The sequence below is a fragment of the Aspergillus bombycis genome (genome assembly GCF_001792695.1).
Source record: "Aspergillus bombycis strain NRRL26010 chromosome Unknown contig00082, whole genome shotgun sequence".
NCBI lineage: Eukaryota > Fungi > Ascomycota > Eurotiomycetes > Eurotiales > Aspergillaceae > Aspergillus > Aspergillus bombycis.
In genome coordinates this window covers 103,889-118,295 of record NW_019170084.1, presented here as the reverse complement: position 1 = coordinate 118,295, position 14,407 = coordinate 103,889, and the positions used below count along the sequence as shown (strand labels likewise).

At 48.9% G+C, this 14,407-nt stretch overlaps 2 protein-coding genes across 2 annotated transcripts; one reads left to right on the top strand and one right to left on the bottom strand.

Annotated features, from left to right (window-relative positions):
* Window positions 1-101: 101 nt before the first annotated feature.
* On the bottom strand, window positions 102-6,693 carry ABOM_009016 (polyketide synthase; the record flags this gene model as incomplete). Its single annotated transcript, XM_022536144.1, has 7 exons — window positions 102-3,965; window positions 4,016-4,221; window positions 4,287-4,610; window positions 4,662-4,855; window positions 5,020-5,993; window positions 6,046-6,337; window positions 6,401-6,693. The coding sequence occupies 7 exons, from the start codon at window positions 6,691-6,693 to the stop codon at window positions 102-104; spliced, it is 6,147 nt and encodes a 2,048-aa protein (XP_022386496.1).
* Window positions 6,694-10,636: 3,943 nt separating this feature from the next.
* Window positions 10,637-11,587, top strand: ABOM_009015 (uncharacterized protein; the record flags this gene model as incomplete). Its single annotated transcript, XM_022536143.1, has 1 exon — window positions 10,637-11,587. One exon carries the CDS (start codon window positions 10,637-10,639, stop codon window positions 11,585-11,587), a length of 951 nt encoding a protein of 316 aa, XP_022386499.1.
* Between the last annotated feature and the right edge of the window lie 2,820 nt (window positions 11,588-14,407).

The window sequence follows — 14,407 nt, the reverse complement described above, 5'->3', positions numbered from 1 at the left end:
GTCAAAAAGTGCATTGTGGACACCGAATAAGAAATATAGCTGTCAAGCATAAGAATCACACAACCCAAGTACGGCATTGAAGCAAAACAAAATCTAATAGTTCAATTTCCAATCATCAAAAATGCCTCAATCATCTCACTCAGGCGTTTCGCAAGTTTCCCCTTCATCATACTGAAATGATTGGCCCCCGGCATCCTATCCAAGGTTATGTCTTCTTCGGGGAGGAGAGATTCCCAGCCACAGGGACCAAAGTCGGTTCGAGTTGCCACGAGGAACTTCAGTCCCTCCGGGTCGTCTGGTCTCCGCTCGAACTTGGGTTCGCAGTGTTTGTCGATTGCGTCGCAGGCCCAGATGATTTGTGTACGTGGCACGTCATCGAACACAAAGGGTGTTGCGTGGTACGAATGCAGACTGTTGACGCAAGCCTCGAAATGGGAAATGAGCCAAGGTGGCGGGTCCCGTTTGACTCCGTTCACGTCGCCCAGCAGCCCGATCGTATTGCAGTACTCGTAGTATCGGCGTGGGAGGTGGTCCAGACCCTGGGGGACCGGGCAGTCGATGAGAATCAACTCGCTGACTTGCTCACCTTGTGCTGCGAGTTGTTGTGCGATGTGGTAAGAGAAGATACCACCCACGGACCATCCACCGAGCGCATACGGTCCATGGGGCTGGCGTCGCCGGATCTCGGCTATGTACATCTCTGTGACCTCGTCAATACCGCATGTGTAGGATTCTGGGATTTTCATGAACGGGCAGTTCACGCCTACGACGGCTATGGATGGGTGGATGCGCGGAAGCCCTGCATAGGAGGAACAGGATCCAGAGCCATCCGGGAGCAGAAATAGAGTCTTGACTGTCGAGGGCAGAGCCGGGTTACCCTGCAGGAGAAGCGACGTTGCGGAGATCTTGGGTGAAGATGTTTTACTGATCTCTGGTGTGGTCTCTGTCGTGCTGGCATTGATGACTTCGTACGAGCTGGTGCCTAATGATGATCGGTCCTCGTCGCTACTGCTCTTGTCTTGGTCGACCTCTGCTTCTGCTTCGGCAAACATGGAGTTTAGGACAGCGTCGCGGCCGCTTACAGCCACCGCTCCGCTCTCAGGTGCGCCTTGTTTCCAGAATGCCTCTAACTCCTTGATGGTGGGATGATCTAGGAAGATGGATGACTCGTAGTGCAGGCCAAGTTCCTCACGGAAGCGGCTGGCACAGAGCAGGGCAAGAAGCGAGTCCACGCCTAGGTCGTCGAATGCTGCTTCGGGCGATAATTCAGCGATGGGGACACCACTCTCTTCCGATATTATCTGGAGTGCGGCATTCCAGCTATCTGAGCCGTTGCCTGTACGAGTAATTTCCATGAACTGATCGGCTGCCGAGTTCGGTCCAGCATGGCCAGCATTAAGAGTCCCCCCAGAAGGCGCACCGGCTTTGGTGTCATCGCGCATGTGAACAATATAGTCCATGAGCCTTCGCGGAACCCCTTGTGCTTTTATGCCCTTATACACGGCGACAACCTCCTTACCCTCGAAAACAACCATGTCCCCGCCATACAATCCATCAGTGTCAGGCCCGCTCATGCGGACGTGCGATCGGTACGTCTTTTTGATTGATAGCGGCTTGTAGAAGTGCAGGGATTTCCAGCCATGGTTGACGAATACTTCTTTGCTGAGATCGGCTTGGTCATTGGCGTTCATAACGAAGAGAGCCGGCTGTCCAAGATTATCGATCAGGTATGGATTTACATGGTATACCCCAGCTGTTCGAGGATTGTTGAATTTAACAGTCGCAACAGCCTCCAACCGGGCACTGTCCAGGAGAACCGAGGAAACACCCATGTACTCGGAGTCATAGGAGGCGAGTGAGGATACCAAGTTGTATCCGGTTCTACCGGTGAACTTCTGCACTCGGTCGTCAGTATTGACTCTAGCCGCCATGTCTTCCATTTCCTGCAGAATGCTCTCCGCACGCTGCTGGACCTCCGCCTGAGCGGCCTTCGCATCCGGGAACGTGATGCTGGCGATGGCGTGTCTAACAAGCTTCTTGCCTTCTGGTGTGACGCTCCAAAACTCCACCGATGCCTGGAAGCTCTCACAATCAAGCACGACATGGCATTGCAAAAGCTGGGGACCTTTCCCTTTACTCTTCGTTGCAAACGGTCGTTGCACGTCCATATGTTGCAAATCCACCAGGGCTCCAGAAAGCCGGGCCTGCTGCTTACGGAGATATTCCCCAATCACGAGCGCCATTTCAGCATACACGGATGGAGTGACGAGAGGCAGATTATTGACACGATGGCCACGAACGAACGGATCCACATCGTCGCGGAGAACATCCACCTCACCCACAACGGTGATTTTGCTGCCGTCCTTCTTCTCCTCGACGAGCTTATGGACGCAGGTAGTCGATAGCCCAGGTGGCCCCTTTAAGAATCGTGCATCCCCTTTGTACAAAGACCAGTCATTGACGTATTGTATCCAGTATTCCTTCAGGTCCCAGTTGTATGATGGGAGTCGTAGGACAGAAAGACCTGGGGTGAAGTCGCGGTGGTATTCAGACCATCTGACGTCGACACCGGACTCGTACAAAGTAGACAGGCTGGTGGTGATCACTTTCCAGGTGTCCTTGTTGCGCTGAAGGGTGGGAACAGTCTTCAGCGTTGAGTCGAGATTGTTCCTCAGTAATCCAGACACAATAGGATGTGCTCCTACCTCAACCCATATCGCACTGCTGATGACTCCATCTGTCTTTGCGCTTTCAAGTGCGGCGGCAAAGTTAACCGTTTCTCTACAATGACGAGCGAGATAACTCGGTCCAAATGGTTCCTTTGATGTCAGGACTTCTCCAAGAAGAGGCGAGATGACAGGAACTTTTGGCTCGTAGAATTTGACGCCTCGCGCGGCGGCTTTGAACTTCTGAAGCACGGGCTGCATCTGCGAAGAATGGAATGCAAACGGAACACGGAGTCTGGTCTTCTTAAGGTTTGAAGAAGACAGAACATCGAGTATTCGGTCGATCTGCTCATTTGTCCCACTCAAGACGGTCTCTCTTGGTGTGTTGATGCACGCAATGTCGTATTCCAGACCCTTGCACAGCGATCTCGTTTCCCCCACACCCGTACTGATAGCAAGCATGGCATGTGTGTTTGCTGAAATATCGTTCTGCAATAGTTGTGCCCGCTTCCCAGCCAGGAAAATGGTGTCTGCTTCAGACAGTACGCCAGCAATGTTCAATGCTGCATATTCACCGAGGCTATGGCCAACCACAGCACAAGGTTCTATTCCCCAAGATCGCCACAGACGCGCCATTGCAATCTGGATACACACCGTTCCGACCTGAACGACAAGTGGAGGAAGTTCGGAAATATCGCCACTTCCCGGTTCAATCAACCGTAAAAAAGAAGGGAAACCAAGGGTTTGTACAATGCCATCATATCGCTCGATGTCGCTGCGGAAGGTAGTGAAGTGCATTAGGCTTTCGCCCATGCCAATGTATTGTGATCCCTGGCCGGTGAATGCGAATGCAACACGCTGCGCGGTCCTGCTTCGGCTCTGGACCGTGGGAGATACGACCTTGTTCTCTAGTACAGCCTGGACCTCAGACAGGTCTGACCCACTTACCATGACTCTAAATGGATGATGGATGCGCCTGGCAGTCGTTGTATATGATAAACTGGGGAGTGCTGGCTTTGTAGTGGCCATGTATGATAGCAGAGATTTGATGTTAGCTGCCAACGCAGTACTCGACTTGGCACTCACAGCTACCACATGTGTGGAGCGAGGATCGACCTCTTTGCTTTTAGGCTCAAAGACTGGCGCATCTTCGATCAAGACAGAGCTATTACCTCCGGCAGCGGAGAAGTTGTTGATCATAATTCGGCGAACACCACCTTCCGGTCTTTCCCACGGAACAGGCGTCGTAGCTATGTGTACATTGCGCTCAGTGAGATCCGTCGGGAAGCCACTGTTGATCTTGGTATAGTCAATATGTAGTCATGCGAAAAGGACGAAACCCATCTCACCTTCGTCTTGATTCCGCAATGAGGCGGTATCTCGTTCCTTTCCAGCATCATGAGCGACTTGATCATAGCAATAGGACCAGAGACAGACTCCCCATGGCCAACATTAGCTTTTGCAGAGCCCAAGAACAGCCTCTCAACATCAGCACGCGGCCTTTCTGTCTCAGGCGCAAAGATGGAAAGAACGGATTTCATCTCCCTGGCATCACCTACACAAATGGATAACTTAGTAAAGCCACGTCAACTTCCAGCAAAAGGAAACAGCAGTACTCACCAGCCTGAGTCCCAGTGCCGTGCATCTCAACATATCCCACGCTATAAGGCTCAACGCCAGCCGAAGTGAGCACCTTCTCGAAGATAGCCTTCTGCGCCCCAATATGTGGCCGAGTAATACTCTCCGCCTCAGCAGAATGATTGGTGTACGCCCCAAGAATCACGGCGACGATGGGGTCATTGTCTACCTTTGCATCCTCCAGCCGTTTGATGACCATTGTGCATACTCCCTCTCCGCGGCAATATCCATCGGCATCGTCGTCGAAGGTCTTGCAGTTTCCTGTTCGGGAGAGGAAGTGCCCACGGTCAAGGCCGGCAGTGATATCTGGAGTGAGTTAGTATTAGGCGATGTGGTAATATAAGACATTGTGCCTACCAGGGTTGGTAAGAACGTTCGTTCCTCCGCAGATGGCTGTGTCGATGTCACCTTTGAGCAGCGAGTTGCAGGCAAGGTGGAGGGCGGCTAGCCCCGAGGAGCAGGCTGTGTCAACGCTGTAGCTTGGACCGCTGAATTTGTAGAAGAAGTTTTGGCGTCCTGGGATGAAGGCTCGGCATGATCCAGGAATGTAGCTAGTGGAAATTCTGTTAGAAGGACGTTCCACGGTTGTGAACCAAATAGGCAATAGCAAGACGAGCATAGAAACATGAACAATGAAGGACAGCATGACTAACGGAAGGGATAGGCGACAAAGCGCAACTAAGGTCAAAAGAAAATAAAAAGAAATACAACGTACTAGGTATCGACATCCTGCGAGCTATTGGTCTCACCCCAGTCGTTGCTCGTGGTGCCATAGAAAACTCCAATGCGATCAGACTGACTGGATGGTGTGGAGTCCGGCACGAATCCAGCAAATTCCATTGCCTCGTACGCGGTCATAAGCGCAAGACGCTGCGCAGGATCAACTTGTGGTGCTTCTCTAGGACTTAGAGCAAAAAACTTGGCATCAAAGAGTCCGGGTTCTTTCAGCCAGCATCCGTACGGCGTGCCCATGGTATTCTTTCTTTTGAGACTCGGATCCACATGCGTCCTAACATCCCAGCGATTACTGGGTGTTATGCTGGCGACATCACGGCCTTCGTGAAGTAGTTGCCAGAACTCTTCGTTGTTGTTGGCATCAGGAAACCGGCCAGAGTATCCGATAATGGCTAGTTTAGAATGGCCTAGATGTCCGGTTGTAGACGTTCGATCATCTTGCACAGCAACACTGGAGTTCATGCAGGGGTCTACGATTATATCCGGCACGCCTTGCTTTCGGAGTGCGGCAGCGAAGCTTTGCCCAACGAGTGTGGCGATGGGAAGGATCGTGCAGCTTGGTATGGGAGACTCTGATAGCAAGGCCTCGCCTAGCGAAGAGACGATGAGGTCCAATCGTAGCGGCTCTCGGAGAATTTCATTCAGGGCGTGACCGGTTAATGCGCCGTATGTGTCAACCCTGATGCTTTGTCCAGTTGTGGAGGATAAAACATTGAATTGACACTCGTATGATGCAAATTCTGGGGCACTAGCCTTTCGGAGGATATTGTCTATATCGTTTTGTCCGTAAAGGTGAGGAGCGTGGTACGGGGCATATATAGGAATCGTAAGAGACCGGCTCTTTGGGAAGCAGCCTGAAGTAAGAAGATCATCAAGTGCGCTTGGTGGACCACTCAGTGTAACTCCTGTATTGGCATATGTACTGATGTATGGGGCCGATGTAGCGGGAAGGCCCTATCCCTAGTATCAGTACAAGATGTAGATATGTAAGGGTCAACTTATGTACCTTCTCCTCACTATACCTTTGTAAGATTGAGGCAGCTGTGTCACCATCTAAGCCAGGAGTCAGAGCACTCCACGCCACGGGTGACCCTGTCTGCGGCTCCAGTCTGTCACGCACATCGGCAACAAATAAACCCGCGCGAAACGCTATAAGTACTGTGTGTGTCGCTAGAGGGAGGAGGTCCGTAATGCTCTCGCAACACCCCACAGCTGCTGCACTGAGGAGACCAGTACAAAGACCTACGATGCAAGTTTCATGCATCGAGGGATACCTTCGACCGGGAGAGGTGTAGTGCCTATTGTTCTCACTAGTCAGTCCAGGACACTCTACTGTTCAGTCGTGCAGTAAGTAAGCCTACCGGATGAAGCATGCCAGTTGATAGGTACACGCTAAACCCTTTTCAAGTCCAGGATGGGGACAAGTTGAGCGCTGGACTCTAGCGAGAAGCTCCTCAAATGTCGTAAAGCGGATGAATCGTTGACGCTGCGAGAGTGGAAGCAGACCAATTTCCTCTCGAAGGCCGGCTGTAACTCTTTCGAAGAAGGAGGTCAAAAGAGGATTGTCTTTAATGGTGGCCAGGGTTCTGAGACCCGCGACCGAGTCACAAGTCAAGTCCCCAAAGAGAACAATATGTTTGCGCTTCTCGGCCATGGTTCTGACAAAAACACTAGATGTTGACAGGTAAGCTCCTGGCTTTGAGGGCTACCAAGATTCTTTACAAGCAGCAGATACTACTGGGGCTATGTATCTTTATATGTCTAACATGAAGCCTATGTCACCGGCTCTCGTCCGGTCAGGATGTCTGTCCACAATAGGTCTGTCATCCAGAAGACTGCCAGGCTGACCCATTTGGAAGACCGAGACAACTATACCGAAAGGGTTAGCCTCAGCGTTGCAGTCATGATGACTGTAAGGTTGGCTTGATACGGGTATCGCATCTTATGCGTGCATCTGTTCACGGACATTAGGGCACCTCGCCATATCTTACTGCGAGTCTGACGTATCACAAGAGGCACGATACCGAAGGTGGATCCGTGAATCTGCTTCTCATAACATGAATTACCGGCAGCTGCCGCTCTTTTTCGGATACCTCGGGATGTAAGCAAGCCTTTACGGTCCTCGGGCTATCGCCACAGATACCTATCCCTGATCTTATGAGTTCAGGCTCCTTTGGGGAAAGGATCACATCATCCATATTATCCCGTGTTGGATGATGATTACAGCTTACCGGTAGCTGGAATCCTTCCGATCTGCTCGGGGAGCACGTATGTATCCTCGAAGTTTATCAATGCTATATATGTGCAGAGGTGGAATAGATGTCTTACTGTGGTTCAAAGCACTTAGTCAGATCATTGGCAGATATCCCACGGCTGCCTGCATTTTACGATGACTACACTGCGCCGCCTTCTCTACCTTGTGATGAAGAGAATGCACAAGGCCCAATGTTAGCGAAAATGGCCTCCGCTAACAGGTGAATATTCGCAGATGTTTTTACCTATCTGATCAAGATAATCTGTATTGAGCCTTGCACTATGCTATACGCCTTTTGAGGGCTTATCAGGCAAATCCATGGGAATCACAATTGACTACATATCCACGCTCAATAACACAAAAACGCAAATAGCTTTCTGTCTCATCCCTTAGAGCTGTGGCGAATGGCATTCAGCAATTATATCATTATTGATCATATGATAATACCTAGCATTATGACTGACCTCAAGCGGAAGCAAAACCCACAATCTATCGAGTGTCTCCCCAAGTTAACCAGCTATACGACCCCCGCTCTTAAAGCCACAAGACAGATCATGGCGCATTCCTTCCTGACCTTAGTCCACCTGAATAGTGAAGCAGTTGTAATCTAGCGTCGGTCTCAGACCCTCGCGCGAGGTCATCCGCATGGCAATATCACTGAAGTCAAGAACAGGGTTGCCGCTGCTTGAGTGCTGGACACGGGTCTGCTGGATGCAGGCACCAGACATTTCAGAGCTGCAACGTGACACTTGAGGCTGAGAGGTGATCGCAAAGAGTTTGGAGATTGCACGACCCTCTTTTGTCGATAGATGTCGTCTGACCCTCTGGTGTGGAGTAGTAATTTTGGGGGTTCCCCGGGGCAGTGGTAGGTGTGCCTTGGACACAGGCGCATCACGCCCACTATATCGAGTGACCCCCGTATACTTATGCAATACGACATATTGGTGGGTCTTGACGTACCTCTGCTGCCTAAGTTCACTGTCATTTAATGTTGTGCCTAGTCTGTACCTCCTTCACAGTCGCCATCGGCAGACCCAATTTCCGCCGCTCAAGAGATTGAGAGGGAAAATGCATTAAACGACATGGAAATAATGAACGCTACTAATAAATATCTGCAATTGGGGCCTGTATACTTTAGTCAAACTAGTGGCCTTGATCCGTTCATGTTACGTTCTCGGTGACCGACGGTAGAGTGACGCTTCCTATCGCCACCATGTTTTATGACATATGCCCTGTATCTGGCTCGCAATCTGTAAGGCAAAATCAAGTGGTCACACTATAGAAGTGATTTCGGTTCTATTCATAGGACTCAACAGTTCCTCAAAGTAATATGTAGTACGTGTAGTGGACCTTTGCTATAGACATTTGGCTTCCGCAGAATACCGCAGTTACACTCAACTACATCTTGGGTAAGGCATACATAGAGTCAATTAAATGGCTCGCAGTAAGTAAAGACTTATTCATCAGAAATGAACCACTCAGGCATCGCTCAGACTCAGGACAAGTGGCTTTGCATTCCAAATGATCACGTTGATGTAGCCTTTGCCTCCTGTTTCACACAGTGACTTGGTACCCTGAACATTGAATACGAGAAATATTGGACGGTATCACCAGACACCAGCATGTATTATTCCAAATACTCTCCGTTGCTTGTACCATATTTTTCTAATCAAAGTCAGGATAACCGTTTTGGCATTATGGACATGAAATACTACTCGAGCAAAGCTGGAATGTCTTGTCTCTCCTATTAAGCAACAGCCATCGACAGCCCAGATTCTCCGAGGCGACGTGATGTTAACATGCTGATTGTTACAGTACTTCGTCGGTAGGTGAGGTTGAACATCTCAGATGTTCTCCCAGATCACACGGTATGCTGTACGTCAGGGAAGGCTCCTGGAAGGGCTCCTGGTCCATGATGAGCTAGGAAAGACCCATCCAATGCCACGTTGTAAATAGCCCATCAGCACCCGCTGGCATTCTAATTGCGCGTCATGGAGTAACCAGAGTGCATGAAACGGTCTACCTTAGCTTCTAGTGCTACAAGGTCCATCATGGGCGTCTAGGCGAATTTATAATCCACCTGTGTTGTCCAGTGTCCAAATACTCATGTCTACCCAGTCGAAGGAGACCGTACATTTACTTTACATGTGCGGCTGACCCTGTGGGCCAGAATGTCTGATCATCTCACCCAGTGCACTCTTTGTCCAGCTAATATTTCTTCTTCCATCAGCTCACAATGCACTATTCTTAGTAGTGTTGCAGTGTTGCATTAGTAGAATGCTAGGTAACACTGTTATTATTATCGATAGCGATAACTGATTTTCGTTTCTTAGTTCCTAGGACATGTTATGTTGATGCCTACTGAGCGACTTGCATTGTGACGGGGTGTCCCGACACCTATGATATTGGGGCTCGTATCACGTTCCCTGCGAAGGTTGAACTCTGATAAGGCAGTTGACCCTACCAATGAACCCCTATCTGGGATCGATATCACAGCTCGCCACGTTTGGCCAAGTCCAGATGAGTCTTGTTATAAATCCCTAGCATACAAAAAGGTAAGACAGATCCTGTCAGCCTACGGCCGCAAACCAAACTTAGGGCGATTGGAAGCCATCCAGCCAATAGAGCCTCGGCTGGTGAAGCTTTAAGGGCCCCAGTTAGCTAGGGACAGCCATGTCTGTAGCACCTATTGCTGAACCATCATAGCGGGTGAGATCTATTGTAACACCTTGGCGTCTCAGGCATAGTTCTTACCAGCTTCGGGAAATGTTCCCTAAGTGGGCGCTCGCACAACACGAGCTTTCCAAAGTTTATCCTTGTTCGTTGCCTAGTCCCGTAGCAAAGGGATTGGTATGTTTATGTGTTGAAAATGTGAACAGAGGCTTCTATGGGCTAGTGCTCTGCGCGTATATAGAGGTATTCGTAATTTGTAGTCTCGTGTGCATCAGATACCACCCCTCGCTATTCTTCAGGAGCATTTATTTACGGGACATCGTTGTGAGATATGAGTTTGTAGCCTTTCACATCTCCATGTATGCATATGTTGAGTACATGATTCTGACATATCATACAGCGTCTCAGAATCGAGATGTCCAGCAAAGGACCAATCGACCAGCAACGCACAGATAAAGCGCAGGCGCCTAGGAGACTTCGGTCTACATGCGACCGTTGTACAATTCTCAAAGTACGGTGCGATAAAAAGAAACCCCGTTGTGAACGATGTGAATCCGTGCAGCAACATTGTGTTTACGGCCCGTATCGGTGGAAAGGACGGTCGGCAACAAGCCAAGCTGAACTATCGAGTTCTTATATACGAACTGGAAGACGAGTACCTTTCAAAGCAATGGAAGGCTTTGACCAATCAACGCCTCAAGATATACAAGTGGCCGAACATCTGATGTCTGGAGGTCCAGTGAACTCATCGGACTTTTGTTTATTCGCAGGCGTGGAACCCGTCTCATTTGACTTCCAGTGTGAGCTCGACGGTATGTATATTGGGACAGGCGATGATTACTGTAAGGGAATATCAGCTAGTCCAGGTCCATTTGATTACTTTGGCACAACAATAAATAGCCTACCGGGACAACCGGAGATCAAGTCTTTACCTTTCGTCGGAGAACGTGAATCGTATCCCCCACTGGAGGGGGGTTTGTCAGAGTCTTACTTTTCACCTCCAGATTCCTGCACGTCAAGAAACCTATGTCCATGCGCTAGTCTACTATTCGATGTTTTGCAAGAAATGTACCGTGCTGAGGCCACATGTCGATTGGAAAGGGGCTCTGGCTTGCCATCAAATGACCACATCCTGAAGATCAACCGCACGGCAGCTCAAACCCTTGATCAGCTTCTATCTCGGGACTGTACCGACTGCCTCGAAGACACCAGCATTCTTTTCCTGATTGTAACCACGATGTCCAAGGCCTTGTCGTGGTACCGAGCGGTGTTCGATCGCATCGATAAGCACTCACCCGCCAAGAGCCCTGTTAACCTCATGGAACCTTCACCTGTTACACCCATATATTTCGGTGACTTCGAGCTTGATATTGTTGCCGAGCAGCGTATCACAGCTCAGGTCTTGTTCTATGAGCTTGGGTATATTAGCAAAGTTCTGTGCTTGATACAAGAGAGTGCGCTTGGAAGAATGCACAATGGGCGAGAACCGATAAGCACTCTTTTTGGGGCTATTTCTCACTTTCTATCATCAACATTGAACGATCTAACATATAAGGTGGACGAACTTTGCGCCTCTAAATTGGCGCCCACCGATGGTGCATATGCCGCTAGGCAGTGTTGAGATATTTGGCTTTCTAGTGCGGTCCACATTTCCTACTCTTACTGTTCCTGCCTCCGATGTACCTAGGTAGGCAAACATTTTAACGTCTATTCTGGCAAAATAGAGGCTTAGCCGGCTCAAGCTCAACCAAATACCCTAGCTCCAAGGATTGTGTTACCAAGGAAGGCTCCACGTTGCCTTTGATCATGTTCTGTTCCATGATAATACATCCACTGTACCTCTACAGGGTTTCACTCTAGAGGTCTGCAATTGGACTCGAATGTAACCCAAGAAGGTGCTCTTCCAGACAGGGCTACCGAGCTGTTTAAATCTTTTGCCACTGACAGCCGCCAAAACAGCACATTTTAATCTGAATCGGCGTATGACGTAAAGAGATTTGTGCAATCGGGCTTACCATTAACATTGCAACCGTACAGTTTATTTATAGGCACTGTAGGCTTAACAAGCTCGCTGAGTTGTTGTCAACTTGATCCATTGCAGCACGTTACATATCAGTATATAAATGAAGGTTTGAAATATGTTTCGGCAAATAGCGAGACCTTAATCCTAGCATACCAAACGAAAGCCACAAGATTGATGTCCTTTCACCCCTTTATTTTCCGTATGAATCTTCCTGTATAGTGGATATTATGGGGTGGGTTGCCCTAGGGCCGCGATGAACTGGTTACTTTGTGAATACGACCTAGTAATCTCCTGTAGCCATACCAACCATAGCCTCGTTGCAAATGCAAGAAATACAAGCCAAACCAGTCTTGAGCTCGCCCACCGAAGTTAATCTCGCGCACTGTTCTCCGACATCAATCCTCTCTTTCCGCTGCCTATCAGCAATCTCTTCAATTTCATTGTGAATGTTCAAGTGCGATACTGGGCGCATCGCCTCGAGTTTCCAGTCTCTATTGTATCAATCGAGGGTCTGTATGGTATCCCCCTGGGTCTCGGATTCTCAAACAGTCTAGATGACAGCCGAACCCGCCTCCCAACTTGCTATTCGTGGAAGGGTGACCCTAGTCCTATATTGCAATCTGAGCCCTTGTCCCACAAACGTCAGCTTATCTATTATAGTCTCTCATCTTATTTTACGCCATTGTATAACGAGTCTGGCCTAATTATGTGGATTCGCGAAAGCTCCACACTATTAAAGCGGTCCTTATGAGCCGATCGCTTGTGATAGCCGAATCTGTCATGGGATTTTGGGCTACCTTTGTCCCTGTTTCTTTTAATGGTCGACTTCCAGCTCAAATACAATGGGTTTTAATGTGCTCATTATCAATGCTGGCCTAGCGGGCTCTGTGCTTGTAAACTGTTTACTAAACAATGGAATCCAGCTCACCAAATATGAACGCGACAAACCAGAGTTATGGCGGACATGCTATCTCTTACGGCTAGGTGAGGACTCAGATAAGGGCTTCTGAGCCCATCTATCCAGGTATCATGTACTTACTATGCACGGGAGGCTTTCATAGACTAATGGCTCTCTATCCACTGCGGTTTATTCTTACCGGTTTCGCCCTCTACTAGACCTGGGTCGCTTTCTGGGTTATACTAAAGATGTAATGCCTTGGCCCTATGTGATGAGATGGTGAAACCCGTGAACGAGGAAGGTAGAGTCAAGTTTGGGAAGGCTTTCCGTCATTAGAAGATTGTCCATGAAGATGGCAACGAGCAGATGGTGGTTACTTCACTGATGGCACTTGCGACCGATGCGATCTGCTGATTGGAGCCTATCGGAGGACCTCAAGAGGGCCAACCTTGGTTGTGCTTGCTCAGTAATAACATACATGTCATGCTACCAAACAGGTAGGGCAGTTTGGCCCACGTGCTACTTTTTGGAGGTACTACTCGACCGGGCCGAGATCTTGCCTGAGCTCATCCACTTCAATCATCACGACATCAATGGGGAGACTCTGTCGACTGATGATATCAGTAAGGCGTGCAGTCGCTACGAGAAGAGGATGCTTCCTTGCGGCTTTCACTGGGTATAACAAAGCGGATGCACTGTTGCTGACCCTATACTCTCTGAGATTCTCAATGGCACACCTACACTGATCCGTCTTAACGGCGTGCCTGGATATGTAGTTTCAATGTTTGCGAACGTTGCAATGCTGGTTGCGGTTCTCGATGTCCTTCTTCACAAAGTTGTTCTGGCCTGAGCACCGGGGCTTGAGATGGTAAAACACAGCTTTTGTTGAGCGATCTATCGACTCATGGATTTCGGTAATTCCTATAAAGTTAGTCAGTATACCAGTTTCTATCTCCCTCCTTTCGGCCGTTGTTTTATTTTTATAATTATCTTTTTATTGTTCCGTCTTCTGTGTTGTTCAGTAATTGTCCCATAGAGAAAGTATATATATATTCGAAGGTTCTCTTCCCTACACAACCATATCTTATATTCCTACTCCCAACGGACTCTACTACTCCTTTTGATTAATCCTGACAACCGAAATATGTTCACCCCCAGTCCATAAGTCTCGGTAGAAGAATCATCGCTGGACATCCATACTCCTGCCAAAGTCCACTAGCACCACAATCAACAATAATAAAGCTAAGAATAAAGGGAGCTGACTAACTATGCAGCACTATGCACTCCCGCCAAGACATGATCGCTCCACCACTTAATCTCCGTTAATATAAAAAAAAGTCTAAGCAGCCGGAAAAACTCGCCACAGGTCACAAATTACGTCAGTTTAGTTGACTAGTACGAGAGGAAAACAAGAATAGAAGCGAAACAGGACATCCCAGTAACGCTGTACCTACCCCGAGAAAATATTACCCGATCGCCATGCAACGTAGACAACGGCCTTCTGCCCTATGGAATTCATG